The 19,514-nt window shown below is 40.9% G+C and overlaps 1 protein-coding gene and 1 long non-coding RNA gene across 2 annotated transcripts; one reads left to right on the top strand and one right to left on the bottom strand.

Moving 5' to 3' along the window:
- Positions 1 to 1,604: 1,604 nt before the first annotated feature.
- LOC108884271 (uncharacterized) lies at positions 1,605 to 4,335 on the bottom strand. Its single transcript, XR_001961025.2, has 3 exons — positions 3,007 to 4,335; positions 2,799 to 2,858; positions 1,605 to 2,501 (listed from the first exon to the last, which is right to left on the bottom strand). It is a non-coding gene; the product is annotated as an uncharacterized LOC108884271 (long non-coding RNA).
- Positions 4,336 to 12,561: 8,226 nt separating this feature from the next.
- Positions 12,562 to 18,070, top strand: nr4a1 (nuclear receptor subfamily 4, group A, member 1). The gene is made up of 7 exons (XM_018677910.2): positions 12,562 to 12,701; positions 14,057 to 14,849; positions 14,985 to 15,114; positions 15,220 to 15,383; positions 15,505 to 15,707; positions 15,827 to 16,005; positions 16,876 to 18,070. Exons 2-7 carry the CDS (start codon positions 14,067 to 14,069, stop codon positions 17,130 to 17,132), a joined length of 1,716 nt encoding a protein of 571 aa, XP_018533426.1. The 5' UTR covers positions 12,562 to 12,701; positions 14,057 to 14,066; the 3' UTR covers positions 17,133 to 18,070.
- The last annotated feature ends 1,444 nt before the right edge of the window (positions 18,071 to 19,514 follow it).

The raw sequence follows: 19,514 nt of genomic DNA, 5'->3' as shown, positions 1-19,514 counted from the left end.
TTTAGATTTTGCCTCAGTATCTATCTATCGAGAGAGTAAATAATGTAGTGTTAGGTTATACCTGACAGAAATAAGGAAATGCCTACAGGTAATTTGTGACCCACTTAGGGAAAGTTGGAAAGCCTAAGAAAAATAAAGAGGGAAAGATTTCTGAGGAATAGTGGGAATATGAACTATTTCTGTCATGAAAACATTGCCAAAAAAACAGCCAGGTTGTTTTTGACCCACCCATGGATCTAAGGCTTGAAGACTGAACCTCTGTAATATAAAACCTCTGACAGCTGCGAATGCGCACACAAAGACAGAGAAAGTCCTCAAACACAATAGCAGGAAGTGTCATGGGGTTATATCTTTATAACACACTGTGGACCCAGTTGGAAAACTTTTCCAAGAAATTATGACAGTTAAATATTCCAGTCAGATTATTTGCCAAAACCATTAATCTCCCCATTTAAAAAAAGACCCCAAACTATAGATTTGTGTTGTGTGTGGATTGTGCAGCCCTGTAAACGTTCACTCGTGGGTAGACAGAATAAGACTGGCGGCAGTAACTTCTTCCTGTCTCCAAAGACAGGAAGTGGTGAGGATCAGCCTGTTCCAGGGGGATGCTGAACAAATAAAACAACCACGTCCACACTAACCGAACTGCACAGTACAGGCAGACAAGAGTGCAGTACATTGCCTCATCTCCCTCCATATCGGAGCAAATGAAATCAGCATGGCCTCCTGAAAACTCAGGCTGCATCCGAGCTTCAGGAATGCTGAAAGCTGTATAGTATTTGTCTGAGAAGGAGAAGAGGATGTTGACTCACCGGGGGTTTTTTGAGTGCCAGCTCCCGGAAAAGTGAGAGGATGGAGCCCAGAGATACTGTACTGTGTTCCCAGAAATCATTGTGATTGCAATTAGCTGAAACTCTCTGTTCTTAGGAAGATGACATTATGTTTTTGTTTGATGAATATTTTCAGGAGAGTTGCGAACAGCTGCTCTTCCATGTTAAAACGTCCTGAAACTGATACAGGGTGTGGTCTGAACTGACTTTGAGCGTGGCTGAATTAACCTTCAAGTGGGCCCCAACCGATCCCTCCTTTACACGGCAGTTTCACAATCTCCCCAGACACCAAGAAGTCAACCAGGTGAAATTATTAACTAACTGACCAGCAAATTATTGGCCAAGAATTTTGCTCATTTTGCAGGTGATGATGATGGTCGCTTGCTAAGAGCTTCAGTCATTGTTGAGTTTACGATACAAGAGGTTAAAATAGTGTCTCTTCTTCGGGGCAGACACTACAGTGAGTTGCTATCGGAAAGTAAAGAGACAGTGCTAGGGCTAGCTGGTTAGCATGCTAACAGTAGAAGAAAAGAAGTGATAGAAGTAGAGGCAAAACATTGCTGTTGTTGTTGGGGACACCCTCTAAACTGATAAGCAAACAGTTGTTAATGCTAACATAAGCATGTAGTGATAGCAAAAACGTAATGTGTAACAAATGTGATTATTTGCTGGTTTTCCCAAGTTGTCTGTTGTTTATTGTAGTAAACTCAATATTTTTTTTTTTTTAATGTTCCTCAAACAACAAAAACTATTTAAAAATCTTAACTTGGGCTTCAGGGAGTGATAATTGTAATTTTTTCACTATTTTCTGACATTTTTATTCACCGAGCAAGAAAATAATTGTCAGATGTAGTGATAATTAAAATAACTGTTGGTTGCAGCCGTACAGTTCTTCTACAATGGAATAATCTGAACTTGCCAAAGGTTTTATGTGTTAATTAGTTGACACACTTGACCCCTGACTGGTGATCCAGCCTTGACTAAACTATATATATACATATATTTTATGTATATACTGTAGTGTGTGGTTCTATTGTACAGGCAGGTGCTTTTATCTGATGCTGTTGAATATATTCTCACTTTTGCCCACATGCACTCCACCTCAAAGTCTTTCACTCTAAATCCAAGAAGGTAGAACTGAGTCATCTCCTGTGATGATGTCCCACACACACTACACGCTGAAATAAATTTTTTTGAGGGGGATGGTGACATACGAATGATGATTATGAAAGGAGACTCTCCGTAAGTTGTAATATCGAGTTGATAAACTGCTATAAGTGAGCAACATATGCAGGTTTTTTGGAAAGGAGGAAGTTTTTGTTTACACGTCGCTCTAGTCACTCTGGTTTCTTGGCTGCTGCGTCATCTTCTTTTTTTTTTTCCATGTGGTTGATGGTATGATTACTAGAGTGCATCTGACAGCACTTCTTCTTTTTCTTAGTAAAGTAAATCCAGTAAATTTAAAGCTAAGGTCGTACCAGTGAGGGTAAAGAAAAGTCTCTCTTTTGAGTTTTAATCTTCAGCACCTACGAAGACCTGTAATTTTCACATGACTCATGGTTTCATCTTCTTGTGTCTTCGGTTTAGTTTTTAGAGGAACTTCTTGGGCTGAGTTTGGCTCCAAAACAGACAGTGACTGTACGCCGCATGCTGATGAGACCGGGGAATTCACTGTGATTAGAAAAGAGAGCAAACATAAGCACATTGTGGCAAAGCTATTATCCGTTTCCAGCTGAATGGCAGCTGTGGTTGTAGCGGCTGACATTTCTCTTCCACCCTCTACAAGTTTCCTCAATCCCCATCTAATACTGACAACCAGGGCTTTGTATTGTTTGGGGATTTCTCTTGCATCAGTGCAATCAGCCCCGGTGTGCGTGCACACACACACACACACACACACACACACACACACTCATACAAACTCTTTATAAAGTCCCCCTGCTTACTCTTAAACAACTGGCTCCTCACCTTGAACAGGTCCAGGAAACTTTGAGACAATAACACCGCTATTTCATCCACAAACTGTATCTGGAAAAACAAGAGGAAATTCATTGAGGAAAAAAAAACTTGAAGAAGAAAAGGGGCCAAAGTCAGCCAAGAGCCAATATGTGTGAGTCACTGATGGCGACTGTCCCAGACCTGGAGAGGAATCAAAACAAAAGCACCAGCAGCCTACCGCAGCAGCCGCACAGGCCCATGAGGAGATGCTGGTTACAGAGGGAGTTCCTGGAGGTGTTCGGGGGGCTGACTCCAAGCTCTCTGGCTCCAACCAAGCACTTTGGGGCCTCGTGTAATGTTTCCTGACAGTTTTCCTGTGGGACCTGGGAAAACATTCCCCACCCTCGTCCACACCTCTGCTCAGAGACAACAGCAGTGACCACAACCACGACAGAGACACCCCCTGAAAACCAGAAGGAAAGAGTCTCAAGACCGAGGTGTGAGGGAAAGCAGAGGTGCTTCCTGTGACCTCGTTGTTGTATCGTAATTGTTGTCTTGCAGTTGGTTGAAAATAAATGCATGCATTTACAGTAAGTAAATGTATTTCATGTGAATATTTCTATTTTATGTTACTTAAAAATATTCTATTTTTTACACTGCTACATGTATTTAAGGGATGTAGTCACTACTTTCTTTTCAGATAAAGATCTCACATGAAAAAACAACATAAAATAAGTCAATAAAATACAGTGTAGGCTATTAAGGATTTCCGTGTCTAGTTTGGGCTCTTTGTCACATTTCAGATTAGCTGTTTGCTGTTCTGCCAAAGAAATATTTCCGCTCTCAAAAACTTTGCTGCTGGTTTCATTTAAACCCGTGTTTGAGGTCCAAAGAGGTAAAATCATCCAATATTTAATTTTCTAAATTATTTTATGTCACTGAACTTGTTTATTCTTCTTTCCTCTCTCATTAATCATCCCACAACCCCTCAGATTTATCGTGTGACCTTTGGGAAACATTGGACCAAACTACCAAACTGTATATAGACTTCAAAGTAGTTAAAAGTCAGTACATCATGATCAATACCACTCACCACTCACACAGCTGTTAAATATGAGGCTGTAGTCAGTGGCTGGTTAGCTTAGCTTAGCACAAAGACTGAAAGCAAAGGGAAACAACTAGCCTGGCTCAGTTCAACAGTGACAAAACAGTACCTCTAAAGTTCAGGAATTAATATGTTATTTTTCTGTATGTTTAGTTTATACAAAAATCAATCAAGGTGAAAAAAATGACAGTTCACCTGCTCAACGCTAAATTATTTCTTGGCTGTGAGTAGGCAACAAGCGATGATGGAGAGAAAAGTAGTTTTTGTGCTTGGCCAAGAAGTAATTTAGCTTGTAACCCTCATAAAACAGTGGCTTATAATTTAAAACTAGCTGTTTTCCTGTTTTCAGTCTTTATGCTAAGCTAAACTAACAGACTGCTAGCTGCCACTGCCAGAGAGTGAGCGATGTATTTCTCAAAACTATTCCTTTAAAGATGTGAGTGCTGCTTCCACAACTTTTTTCTGTTGTGATCGACTGTAACTCAGTAATCCATGTGTACAGCCCTGCATCGTGCCAATAGACTGTCAATGGCTGTGCCCCAGTGACATGAACAGATGTGTCCCTGAAAATGAGGCCATTGCTGGACCAGCCGAGTGTGTGTGGCCCAGTGTATGTGGGCAGTCGATGAGGGAGGAATGTGAGAGTGGGAAGGCTCAAAGGGAGACATTCTTGTGACCTACAACTGGCGACAGAAAAGATTTTGTTCTCCCCAGTGACAAAGACAAGCATGAGGACAGAGCTCATTATTCAAAATATGCTGTGATGAAACGTCCCCAGTGGCAGGACGTCATTTTCTTGCGTCATTTTCACTTAATGTAAGCTGGACGGGAAGTTATTGTCCAACACTGACAGCCACAGTTTCTGGAGAAAGCTGCAAGTATTGACATATGGTATTTGTATGTTATGTACCCATGACATTTAATAGATGTTAATACATATTTAAAAATGAATAAATAAATAAGATGTGCAAAACATTTACATCCTCCTAGATTTCAAACAACTCTCTGAGGTAGTATCATATTGCATCCTTTATGTTATTAACATATAATTTCAATTTCTTATTTGGTGTTATGTCTTTGTAAGCCCACATTTGTCTCTCACAGATCATGATCATGCAGTGTATTGTGTTTTGATACTAAAATTAGTATTACTTGATATGTTGCTAACATTTCTGATTAAAAACAGCCCAAACCAAGAAGACAACCAATCTTTGAAATTCAAAGTTTTCAGCTTTAAATGAGGAATTTCACTTATGAGACAGCAGTTACTGTCCTGTCAGCCCAGTTAAAAATACATTTGATGAGATGAAGTTAGCAAATCATACTGAGATGCTGCCCTCCAGTGGTAAATCAGTTCACAAGCATGTCAGTTATGTAGTAGTTGAGTGTATCCAAGTCATCTAGTAGGTAAACCTTGAGAAGTGGGACACATCAGATTGTGAACTTTGATTTCAGAAGATGCAAACCAAACATTTTTTTTCAGTTTGATGATCAGGTTGAAACAAAGATTCATAGATTTCATTTATTGGAGGCACATGCACAGGTTAGGGGTAAGATACTAGAGATACAAAGAGTGAAAACTAAAAGATAAATTACACACATATATAATATAAGGATTAAAACTATTACAAACTATAACACCTTGTATATACTAGAGTGTAAATCTGCAAATGTGCAGGGTTATGCTGAGGATTCACAAGGGAGACCAGACAAAGCTGATGGTTCACAGAGGTCAGAGTTTACCATCCAGACGACCTGAGCGAAGATTTGTTTCTCTGCAGACCTTCTCAGTGTCTGGTCTGCTCCACCTGTTCCACACACCTGTTTCCACTTCTCGTCAGCCCTCCAGTCTCCTGGTCTCTCCCTACCTGCACCTCCCCCCATAATCAATGTGGACTATATATATAGTACTGCCCTTCCTTTGTTTCTTTGCCCTGTGTTTTCCTCTGAGCCTGAAACCTGTGTGTTGTTGCTACACCTACCTCCCTTTGTGAGTGTCTATTTGGGTCCTGAAACTGTGACATGTGGCTAAAGGGGTGTAGCAACATAAGTAACATATGAGATTTAAACAGGCTTTTTGTTTGGCGTCTAGATTTGTGTCATAGGTAAATTTCCTGGACAATACCACACCATCTGTCTCTGTTCCTTCTCTGGAGGATCAGCTTTAGATCAGTGTCTTGTTGGGTCCAACGAAAATATCTGCCTTTTTCACAGCGGACATGTTGACTTGTCATTGCAGGAAAAAGCACAGGTGTTACTAATAACATCAACAATGGCTCTGTTGTATTCAAGTGTTCCACTAAGTCATGACAGTGTGATAGTGAGCCAGCATGCACAATACCAAGACTGTAAAACTGAAGCAGCTAAATGTTAAATCAGCCATCATCATTTTTATTTAAACTTTTTCACATTTCCTGCCTGTGATATATCAAAATGTCCTCATGAAAAAGACGTATTTATCAGGTATCTGTCTCCTTGTATGGTCCCTACAATGTTAAGAGCAGCAAATTAAAGTATAAAAGCAATAGAAACACTATAGAGCAATGAAAAAATAAAAAATCATAAATATCCAATCCTTTTAAACATTACATTAAGGGTTTCATGCTCAGATATTTTGTCTATTTCCATGCAAATCTTATAATAATTCAGGTTCTGATTTTACAGATTAAATAAATTAGGCACAGGAAACTTGTAGCCAGGAGCATGAACACTGGTGACTTATAATCATGTAATTTACCTTCAACTGATTCTCATGATCCTCTAGAAAGTCATGACAGTTAATGAGAATGTCCACTACTGATTTATGTCTCATTAAATCTGAAGTGTAAGTGCTGTCTGATCTGACTGCTGTGGCTGAGAGTTTTTTTTTTTTTTTTTTTTTTTTTTTTAGCAGATCAATAATCAAGGGAGCTTTGTAATTAAATATAATGAGAAGAGGCTGCAGGCCTCTTGAAGTCGACTGATCAGAGGCAGTCCTGAGTTGCAAATAAGACTTAAAGACATCCTGTTTACAAAATGAGTTTCAACCACACAGTATGAGACCTAAGAAATTCTGAGCGACACAGTTTAAAACTGCTTATTTGGCTTACTAGCTGTGGCCAGATGTACCTAATACACAGCCAACTGGGAATTATGCTTGAATGTCATGCTCCCGCGTTGCACCACCAGATGGAGCATGAACAGTATGTGACACATCCTCCTGTTGGTGCACACATCAGCAAAAGTTGAGAACTCTGAAGTGGCCACAGACATAATGGATAAGATGTCACTTGTTCCTGCTCTGATAGTACTAGAAGTACACGGTCATTGGCACAGCTATTAAAAACTCTAGTGACTCTGTTATACACAACAATGAGTTAAACAAAACGACCAAGAAAAACCCAGATAGTGACAGCCATGGACAGGAGGTCAAACTTCCTGAGACCTGAATGTAAAATATGAGAGGTCTTTTAAATGTTATGTCCGATCAACTCTTCATTCGAGACTGGAAAGTGGAACCTGATAAGGACATTGGTGACTTAAGCCTTGTGGAGGAACGTGGGCGTGATAGAAAGCTGTCTCATGTGCTTGTCAAACAAAAAAGGGGAAGACTCACAAAGAGCTGCAGTCATGTTTTCGTCATGGGTACAGCAGCTTCTCCAAATATGTCAATTTCACGGTCTGTAAATTCTGTTTTTTTGTAACTTATTCCAAGTTGTGGTATTGAAGGGGGGGTGGGATACGTGCACTGTATCCCTGACATTTCATGCAGACTTTGTCCTACTTCTCCCATATCTGTTTTTTTTTTTTTAACAAAGAAACATTGATGGTGTAGTTTCTATTAATACAACGTAATGGAAAATACTGTGATTCAAATGACCAGAATTAAGATTTACTCATTTTCTGTTTCTGTTCATTTTAGTAAAAAAAAATCTCTATATATTTGGGAAAACAGAATATGTACATTCTGAAGAATCTGTCTCAGACCACATCAAACTGGTCTCAGCAGACATAACAAACTTTATTGTCGCCATTGGGGAACACACCAGTGACAATTCAAAGGAGAGAAAAAATTAATACATGAGTAGACAAACACTATAAATGATGTTTGCATTCAAAACATGAAAGGTATGAAAATTATTCAAATCACACTCAACCAGATATTAACCCTGGTGAACACCATGGTGATGCGCTCTCTCCACCATCATCAAAACACTAAATAAGCAAATATCTTTTGGAAGACTAGTGTTTGTGCCTCCAGCAGAGTCACTTAAAGGTTATTTAGTATTAGTTTTTATTCTCTTTAGCAGCATGGCTCTACAGTCTCTCAGCTGGATGGTCCACGGTCCCAAGCAAATTTTCCTCAAGTGTCAACATAAGGTTTGTATATGTGGTTCTGAATTAAGTTAAATATCTCAACAACTATTGGATGGATAAAGCAAATTACAATTTTTTTCCTTGAAAGCAGTTCAATCATCCACTTCTCGACACCTGAACCCACTGATTCACTTTAGTCATTTACTGATAAGGTGCAAAAGACTAACATTTTGACACCAATACTAACACGTCCGAGTCAAACCTTTGACACAGAAGAAGATCCATTTTGCATTGAAACATTAGTCATTTACACTCTAACAGTATATTACCAGAGTGAAGAAAACACACAAGGGAGTACATGCAGATTCACACACGTACGCAAACATGACTTCATCTCGTGTTTCACTCGAACAGTCCCCACCTCGCACTCCCCATAAAACCATCAATGTGACAGCTTAACATGAAGAAGCCAGTGGGCACAAAGGCATGTTTGAACCCGATCACCTTGTTCTGGATGTTCTGCCCACTGGGAGAAGCTGATATTTTGGGTGCAGCATATGAGCTGCATCACACACAAACCCATGTCCAAGTCCTAAAACAGACTGCTCGTAGACGGAGTAAAGGGGCTGGTGTTAGCAGAGAGCTGAGTAATGGATTTGATAGGTTAACCACAGGCTAATGTTTTTTTTCTGATTTATGAGCAAGATAAAAACCTCTTTGTGGTGCCCTGACAGATTGTCTTCATTAAGCCAAAAATAACAGCGGTATTAGAGCACTTGTGACATTTTTATCAGTGTTGACGAACAGGAGTGTTGACGCCTTCTTGGATCGTGTTCATACTCTGATTTGTTGTGTGCAGCTGGTCTGGAATAAATGACAGGCACTCAACGATTAAGTGTTTACCTTGATCTCTGTTGACTTCAAATCATCCATGTGTAAGGCTATAATGTCATAAACAAAGGGCTAAAATCAATAACTAGTAATTTTACATAAGCAGCAGAACCCTCTAAAGTTTGGAAAAAGATGCAAAGCACTGCTGATAGCATCATCTCAGCCTCATTTACATTTGTATGCAAACTACCAGGGATCTAACAGGCAACTGACTACAACAGCTGTAACAGCCTTTTTCCAGCTGCAACAGTTGGATCCATCTACATAAATAAAACACCTTCTGTGCATCACTCCTATCTAAAAGTGAAATCTCATCAGAACCAACATGCCCAGCCACAACAAGCCAAAGAACTAAGACTGCATCTCCACAATGACAAACATTTTCTCAACGTAAAAATAGCACCATGGAGGAGCAACAGGTGGCGACTAGATCTCAGGCCTTGCACATGTGATAACACATAACAAGTACATGTGTGTGGGTGTGCATGTGTGTGAGAACAGTTGCACACACAGGCCACATTTCTTGCACGTCACATATCACACAGACTCTCACATCAGCCTGCGCACACACAAATACACATTGAAAGTCAACCAGCAACCAGCAACTGTTATCCTATTAACAACAACTTTGACCTTCCACCAAATTATTTGAATGAGACCCAAAGAAAGGCTGCTGTTGATGTCACCAAATGATTGTCATTGCTGGCAGGAAGAGACTGTGTCTGATAAAGCAGATCAGATAACGAGTGAAATCAGTTTCTGTGCAGCAGGGAGGCCCGGGTAGTACTGGCGTGGCATCAGAGAAGCCCAGTCATTCACAGAGGAAAAAAAAAAAGAAGAAAGAAAAACACATCCTCAATGAGAGGGATGATTAGTTTCCACAGCAGACTGCAGCCGGTGGCTCATGAGCCAAAATCGTGTACCCTCCAGGAATTTTGACTTGAAGCTGTTGGCAATTATATAACTCTCCTTATTTGAGAGAATCACATTGAACAGGCAGCAACAGTTGAATTGTTCCCTCTTGCATATTGGGAATCACAATTTCAGCCTGATATATGTGTGCGTGTATGTGTGTCTATTTCCTCTATTTGTGAGAAGCACTTCCTCCCACGGGGCCGCCCTGGGTTTATTGATGATATTCAGAGGAAGAGAGCATTAGAGTGAGAGTTCAGAAATGCTTTGAGAAAAACCACGTCTTGGATCTCTGAGAAGAACATGTGTGTGTAAATAAATACAAGCTTCTGACTTTGTTTTATTGTGGTTTCTGGCTGGACTTCATCTACTATAGGAACATAAAGTGTAGAGGGGACACACACAACAAAGTGAGGTCACCAAACACCTGTGCGCCTGCTTCATTCAGGCAATTATCCAATCAGCCAATCACATGGCAGCAGTGCAGTGCACACAATCATGCAGATGCAGGTCAGGTGCTTCAGCTAATGTTCATGTCCAACATCAGAATGAGGGAATAATGTGATTCCAGTGACTTTGACCATGACATGTCCTGGGATTTTCACACACAACAGCTCTACAGACCAAAACTCCACAGGAGAATGGTCAGACTGGAGCTGACAAAAAGGCTACACCAACTCAGATGATTACACTTTACAACTGCAGTGAGAAGAGAAACATCTCAGAATGAACAACAGGTTGAACCTCGAGGTGGAAGAGCTACAACAGCATAAAACCAAGGACAGAAACCTGAGGCTGCAGTGGGCCTGGACACATCAAAACAGCTGAAGACTGGGAAAACATGGTTTAGTCAGGATAATGCACCATGTCTCAAAGCAGAAATAATCTCAAACTGGTTTCATGAACATGACAATGAACTGCGTGTACTTCAGAGGCCTCCCCAGGGAACAGATCTGACTCCATTTCAGCTTTAGGGTGTGATAGAACAGGAGATTGGTAGCGTGCATGTGCAGCTGAGAAATCTGCAGAGATGATGTGATGCACTCAAGTCAACATGGACCAGAATCTCTGAGGACTGTTTCCAACATCTTGTGGAATCCAGGCCACGAAGAAACTGAGACTGCCCTACACAGAATATGGTGTTCCTAATAAAGGGCTCGGTGAGTGCAGGTGAGTGCAGTGAGTGCCCTTACAATGGCCATGAATCAGCAGGTCTGACATAATTTAACGTTATAAGCTTCAGAAAGCTCATAATTATCATGAGTGGAACAACTGGATTGAATTGTGTGATGTTGTTCTTCCCACTCTCTGTGTAACGTGATCAGATTGCTGTGTGGTAATCTGATTCAACTCATTAATCTGAGAATATGTGAAGTAAAAAAAACACAAAACAGAGTTGTTACAGTTTGATTTTGACAAGGAGAGACTCACAACCCATCCTAAAGCCTTCATGTCAGTGGATGTGTGCATGCAGTGTTTAAGTAAGGCTTGCACACAAACCGACTGATCTCTCACTGTCAATCAACATGTCAATAATTCTAGTCCTTAAAATAAAAATCATGCTGGGTTGTGTTATCATGGCTGTCCAATCAACATGTGAGCATCACAGCTCGGTTGCATCCCATTCAAAGTGTAACAATTCTAATAAAACACATTTTAATTTTCATATCTATAATCCAACATAAATGAATGCAGCTGTTTAAGTCAAAAGTGCAGATTTGAACCTACTTAGTCTAAGCAATGTAAGAGCTCTCACCTGTAGATCCCATGGTCATGTCCCCTTTTACCTCAGTTTAGTCTGTGTGCCCAGCACCAGTAATACGTCCTGAAGGTTTCCAGGTCCAGAGATAAAATCCTATTGACAGTAAATTAACCCTCTCTGCTGGGAGCCTACATGGTAAATTGTTACCTTATCCTCTAATTCATAAAATTAAAGCTCTTACAGCAGGAGATGACTCCTTTTATACATTTTAACAATAAGAATAAGTTATCCAGTAATTCAGAGAGAGCTCTTTAAGAGGGTTGACCAGGTAGAAAAAGCTGATGCCACTAAACAGTGCTGATACTTCTGATTATTGTCACGGTTTCATATGGTACATACCAAATACAGGGGAAAACAATTAGTGATTCGCAGTATTTCTCCTCACTTTTACCATCAGACAGCAGGCAGCAAAAATAGTCTTTCTCCCAGAAATAGAAAAAAAAAACATCTGCGACTTCCTGTTTGTAAATTACGAAATCATATGTTTCCATTTTATCAGCAGAGCTTACCACGATACAACAAAAAGATGTTTGTTTGGGGACTTTAATGCAGTTTAATAACGACCGTGCAAAGTGGCCTCTACTGGCTAAGATTATTAAGTTTTATTTGGTTTGACTTAGTTTTATTTCAGCTGTGTGGTCTGTGTTGTCTGTGTGTGAATGCGTGTCTGTGTGCGTGTCGGAGGCACTCCGCCGTACGCGCGTCAACGGAATCCCGTAATGCGTCATCCAGTGACTGTTCTCTCGAACGCGCGCCATGATTGGCCGGAGGCTGGAAATCTCCCCGCCCACCGCGCAGCACTGTATGGAAACCTTTCTGACGTAATGGGTACGGTACGCCGACAGTATAAAAGGCACTGCCGGAGAGAGCGGGGAGGGATTGCTCCTCAGCTAGGAAACACTGAAGATGACTGAAAGTCGTTTGCGGAGAACAGACAGTTCAAAACACTTGTAGACGGCCCGAACAGGTAAGAAATATTTATGATTTTAATACACTACACTTTTTTAAAAAATGTGCAGCGATACAATACTGACACGTGAGCATTTGTATTACTTAAAATCGGACAGAAAGCAGCCGCCCCCTTTCCCATTTACTGACCAGAAAGTGAAGTAAAGAAGTTATATTTAGGGGTGTTACATCGACAACTCCTGTATGTCTCTGTCTCTCAATGGGTATGCAAGAGAAAACAAAAGCAACAGCATAGTAGGCTACTTACCACAAAGATATTGTCTTCTGTTTTGCCATCCTTTAGCTTTAGGCACTTGAAGTTAAGTAGAGATGCTTTCAAATGATGCCACAAGTAGTTTTAAAATCTGTTAACGTCATACAAAGGGCTGTAAACAGAAAAAAACACACAGTTAATCAAATCAATATTTAGTGTGACCACAGTTTTTCAAGCTACTTGGCAGGCAGGTTTTTCCAAGCATCTTGGAGAACCCACAAAAATCAGTATTTTGTTATTTTGTTGTCTGAAGGTTCAGAGTTGCATTGCTGTGCAAAAGTTTGAAGAACTTCTGGAAGAGAAACACTGTAAAGTTAGGATGCTTTAAAAAATAATGCTGTAATTAATAGTTTCCATTCATCGTTTAACATCACAAAAAGCCAACATTTACTCAGTACATGGTGTGGCCACCCTTTGCCTTTAAAACAGCACCAGTTCTCCTTGATACACTTGTTTATAGTTTCTCGACTTAGCAGGTAGGTTCTTCCAAGCATCTTGGAGAACTTACCACGTCTCTGTGTGTCCTTTGTGACTCTGTGTGTTTGAAAGTGCTGCCATGCTGCTAGTATAGAGTGATGGATATGACTCTAAACATAATGTGCATAAAACTTGTGCACAGTACTGTATGTGCCACATGCAGTTTTGAATTTCAAGTAGCTCCAGTGTAACATGTGCTTTATATGTTGGCATTGTGCCCCGTCTGAAAGTCAACCCCACATACTATGGCTACCTTCCAGGCATGTGCAGCTGACCAGAAATATATAATAAGATTATTTAAGACTGAGCAGCAGAGAACGTTCCTGGTATCTGGTTGAAGAATGCAAATACTTTAATTTAATTTGGCATTATAAGGGCTTTAAGGAGAGTCCTGCATTATCACTGCATCCTCAGGCTGGGACTACCATATAGCAAACCTGGGCTAATATAATATTCCAGCACCAAAATACTGTATGCAGTCCACAGAAAGAGGGGGTAAAAAGGCAGAGATGCTCATTTTTATTCCATGGACACTTAGCAGGTTGATTGGCTTGAAGTTCTAAGATAAAGATCTGAAAAACAAGCTTGTTTGGCTCTAACGTTTCTCACTATGTCTTTTTCAGTCTCGCAGTCATGACTTGCATACACCCCCAGCATGGATCTCAGCCCTATGAGAACAGCCTTGGCAGCTCAGATCTTCAAAGCACAGACTTTATCTCCAGGTTGGCTGTGGATATGAGCAGCCCACGGGACCAGCTCTCTGCTCCATCCCTGCCAAGCATCAACTCTCTGGTTGGCACTCAGGCGGGTGACTTTGACGCCTATTCGTGCCAGTTCACTGCAGCCCCTGCCCACGTTGCTCCGTCATCAGGCCTGGAAACCCCTGTCAAGCTTGATGACCTCCAGGTTTTCGGCTGCTACCCTGGAGCGTTCACGCTGAATTACCCAGACGAGGCCATGTCCCCCGGTGGGTCAGATTATTTTGGCAGCCCTGCGTCAGCGCCGTCTCCTTCGACTCCCGGGTTCCAGAGTCAGCACGCGTCCACCTGGGATTCAGCCTTTGGTCTGTATTCATCCAGCCCAGGATACTGGGCATCTGAGGAGACGTCAGTGCCACATGCACCCTCTTTCTTCACATTTGGTTCTGTGGAGGATATGTCTCACCTGGGTCAACAACACTTACGAGACCAGGACCCTTTCACATTGACCCATCCTCACCAATCTGCACTGACCTTCCCGGCCTTGTCCATGGAGCAAGCACGTAACTTTGATGGCAATGATCAGATGGATGGAAGCTTATCACCCAAATTAAAAAGCCCCAGTGGAAATGACGGCTGCTGTGCTGTGTGTGGAGACAATGCCTCCTGTCAGCACTACGGGGTTCGCACCTGTGAGGGGTGCAAGGGGTTTTTCAAGGTAATAAAGTCTGACTTTTTCAAACACCCTTCTCATCTATTAAGAAACACACACTGAGAGCAAAAATAGCTTGTCTAACTGAATGTTTTGTGTCTCTGAGACCATTTTGGAGTAATTCCTCTCTTTGTTTAACAGCGTACAGTGCAAAAAAATTCCAAGTATGTTTGCCTCGCCAACAAGGACTGTACTGTGGACAAGAGGAGGCGAAATCGATGCCAGTTCTGCCGCTTCCAGAAGTGTCTGGCTGTAGGCATGGTTAGAGAAGGTGAGTTTGGTACAAACACAGAGGAATCGGTGTAGAATTATTACAGTGATATAGATAGAATGAAATTAACACTAGTGTCACCATTTTTTAAAATTTTTTTTTTAGTTGTGAGAACGGACAGTCTGAAAGGACGAAGAGGTCGCCTGCCTTCAAAGCCTAAAGTCGTCCCAGAGATGACGACCACTGTGTCTCCAGTGAGCATGATCGCTTCACTTGTGAGGGCGCATATTGACTCAAACCCTGGCATTGGGAAACTGGATTATTCCAAGGTAAGAGAAAAGAAACTAAAACCCTCTGTTTTTTTTTTTTTTGTTTTTTTTTTAAACATTCTTTTGCAATGACAGATTGCTTGTTTAGGCATCTGTCTGAACTTCTCTATGGTAATTTCAGTATAGCGAGACAGACATCAGTCCAAACCAGAAGGAGGATGCTAGTGACATCAAACAGTTTTACGACCTCCTCACGGCCTCCTTGGAGGTCATCAGGATGTGGGCGAAGAGCATCCCAGGTTTCTCTGAGTTCTGCTCAGAGGACCAGGAACTGCTGCTGGAGTCTGCATTTGTTGAACTCTTCATCCTCCGTCTTGCATATCGGTGAGTGCAGCTGCCTACAAAAAATCTTTACAACAGATGGAGACAACAGCGTTTTACAACCTACATGTAACATCCCTGAGATGTTTTATAACAAAACTATGTTGTTTGTTCTTTCAAAGGTCCAATCCTGAAACAGAAAAGCTCATCTTCTGCAACGGGGCCGTGCTTCACAAAACGCAGTGTGTCCGAGGCTTTGGGGATTGGATTGACTCCATCTTGGAGTTTTCTCAAAGCCTTCATCGCATGAAGTTAGATGTTTCCTCCTTCTCCTGCCTCACAGCCCTGGTCATAATCACTGGTAAGGGCTTCATTCATATCAGGCCTCAAATTAGCTGTTTGAAGGTTTTGCTATTGCTACGTAGCCACCGTTAGCATGAACGGCTGTTTACTTACCAGTCTAGAAGAAGCGTTGTGAGTTAGTCACCAAGCTGTCTCCAGTGGTGGAAAGCAACAGCAATGTTTTGTCACTAGTTCTATCACTTCTTTTCTTCCACGGAAGTTACCATGCTAACCAGCTAGCCCGGCCAACCTGTCTCATTACTTTCTGATAGCATCTTACTGTAATGTCCAGTCTGCCCTGAGGACATAGCACTGTTCAGAGGGGCGTATTATAACCTCTTGTATCATAAATGCAGAGCGACCATCACCGCCCACGCACTTGTCAAGAAATCACGCAGAGAAAACAAATAGCCAGTTCAACTAGTTTTTTTCAAATCAGGATCAGAGTTACTTGTATCCCACAAGGACAACCGATTGCATGAGGAATCTTGTTTCACTGGTGTGGACAATACAGTGCAGTTACACAACGTAGGATTGACATGACAGGTGTATGACAAAATGTAAGACAAGCTCATGTATAGGGTGGAGAGGATGTCATATATCACAGCAGACTAAACATAACCACAATGAAGGTTTACATTTACAGCCAAGGAATTGTTCGAGCCTAGCAGCGTTAACACTGCCAACACGTGTATTACTCAACTATATATAGTTCATGTCTTCTATAAAGATTGTGTCAGCAGTTGTGGTCTTTTTAAACGTGGTTAAAATCAAATGAGCAACTCGGTTTCAAAGTTAACAGACTATTATCAGTGTACATTATTTGGTTAAAGTAAGAATAATGAAGCATAAGGCTAATGCTCAACATATTTCTTACTTTCCTCTGCAGACCGACATGGTCTTAAGGAGCCAAAACGTGTGGAGGACCTGCAGAACCAGCTCATCACCTGCCTCAAAGATCACGTCTCTGGCTGCGGCTCTGACTCCTTGCGGCCCAATTATTTGTCCAGACTTCTCGGGAAGCTGCCTGAGCTCAGGACTCTGTGCACTCAAGGCCTGCAGCGAATCTTTTACCTTAAATTGGAAGATCTCGTTCCCCCACCGCCAATTGTGGACAAAATCTTCATGGATACGCTTCCATTTTGAGTGTGAGCTGGGAGGTTTACCATCTGTGACGTAAAATCTGGAGTTTGTTTGAGAGCCAAAGAGAACAGACGGAGTGCTCATACTTCACGTAGTATAAAGTGAAACTGCAAGAAACTAAGAAGAAGAATCCTGAGGGATTAGGCAGCTCCACAGGGAAAGGGCTACCTCTGAATTATAGTGAATGAGTTATTAAACTTGTGGAAGTAGCATGTGTGTGGGGGCATCATATAATACTCCCACTAGTTTGTTTTTCCAGGAAACTCTGTACTCTCCAGATGGAATTAAACAGGCCAGCTCATGGACCAAAAGGCGACTGTTTACATAGAACATGGTGCCATTTCAAATGGAGGGAAGATGACTGCACTTTCCAAACAATTACAAATTAAATACAAATTATATCTGCACCTTCATTTCAAGAAGTTCTCATTTTTAAAAAGAAAAGCTTTTTTGTGATTTTGATAACTCTAAATTGCACATAAAATATACGACAAGCATTATTATGTTATCTTTAGCTCAAGTATTTAAAATGGCTACGCAAATTATTTCACAGAACCACTTGGTCATTCAAACAGACTAATGTTATGAATACACACACATTGACATCTAAATCATGAATCACTCAAAGCTCCAGATTGGAGATTGCCACCATATGTATTTGGTGATTTTAAAAAAAGTAGGTTAAACCTACAGAATTATTCAGCAGTATCATTCATGTATCATGAATAGACATTGAGCAGCTATATACTGTGTATCATCCAGTACAGTCTTATACACTGGTCTTGTGTGTAAATTATTTTGAACCTATTTTAAGCCTACAGGTGCCACATGAACTGTATTCTACACTCTGAAAGTGTAACTTTATTTTGGGCTTATTGTTTTTACGTTCTAAGAAGTTATATTTTACTGCAGCTAAACATGAAATAAAACGTGGAAATGGATATTTCAACCGTTTTGGTCATCTTTGCTCAGAGTATTTACAAACATGTATACTGTAGATTTTTATTGTAGTAAACTGTAAACCTAAACATTGACTTAACTGTATTTCTTACGTTATATTAAGTATGTCCAGCTTCTCTCTGGTCATCAATTGTTCAGCAGTGCTGAGTATCCTGCCAGGAGCCTGTAAACCTGAGTCTTCTTTTGGCAACAGAGCAGTACATACTTCTGAAAAATGTACCCCCTTCCCCTTCCTCCCTCCCAGTTATGTACTGGTCTCATTTTAGAAGCCGGCAGAATTCCCAGTCCAGTCTCGAGTGACCCAGACTACTTTATCATTGTATAGTACCACACTCTTGCATGCATGTGTGTCAAAACATGAATGTACACCTCGCACTGCATAAAGTAAATGTTATGGAAAACCGCTAAAAGTCAGGGCGATAAAAGATTATTTATATACAAGAGGTTATAGATTACTCAGGTGCACCTGTTAATAGCACGTGGCCCTCTATGATCCACTATAACAGTCCACAACAAGCAAAGTCAGCAGGAAAACAAAGGCAAAGACAATCTATCACTGAGGTTGTGAATGCTGTTTTGACCTGATGATGGCGCTGGATGACAATCAGGAGATCATCACAACATTTAACTCAAAACCAAAAATGTTGACCCAATGGTGGCGCTAGAAGAAAAGTCAGGGGAAGACTAAAGTCATTAGGACCCACCTATCCTCTGGAGACCATGAATGTCTCTACAGAATTTCACAGCAATCCATCCAGTACTTGTTGAGGTGCAGATGGGTAACAAATTTAAGAACCTGAAAAATAAGTGGGGAATCAGGTGCACCTGTTAAAATCACGTGGCCCTCTGTGATCCACAATAATAGTCCTGAACAGGCAAAGTCAGCAGGAATATAAAAGCAAAGACAATCTATCACTGAGGTCCCCAAAGCTGCAAGAGGTCAGTGACTGGTTTGATGAAAACTCTGAATCATATGGGAGATTTTGGACTGACGTGTCACTTCACTACCATCATCAAAACACCAAGTAAGGGAATATCTTTCTAGTAACAGTACATTGGAAGAGTCCTCCTGATGACTGTAAGCAAGTAACATGAGGATAAACTTAGCATCTCTAAAATTGTTGTTATTAATGGCTTGTATCTGACCTATAAATTATTAGTAAATGATTTATTAGCCAATAATAAAGCATAATTTACAACTTAGAAATCCATTAAAAAAGACTGTCTTGTCATAAACTGGTACCAGTACGGATCATGCGCAGTATTCAGCGAGTCCTGTATTTTACATGGGTACAATATACTAATTATAAACTCTCTGATCTTTATTTATCTTCACACATTTCATTCTGTCCGGCGTGATTACCAAACAGTACACTGGATCTTAATGAGTCATTCGCTCCACATCTATCATCGGCTTCTGCCACG

The sequence above is a fragment of the Lates calcarifer genome, linkage group LG6 (assembly GCF_001640805.2).
Source record: "Lates calcarifer isolate ASB-BC8 linkage group LG6, TLL_Latcal_v3, whole genome shotgun sequence".
NCBI lineage: Eukaryota > Metazoa > Chordata > Actinopteri > Centropomidae > Lates > Lates calcarifer.
Note: the sequence above shows the minus strand (reverse complement) of the source record. Positions and strands in the feature narration are given on the sequence as shown.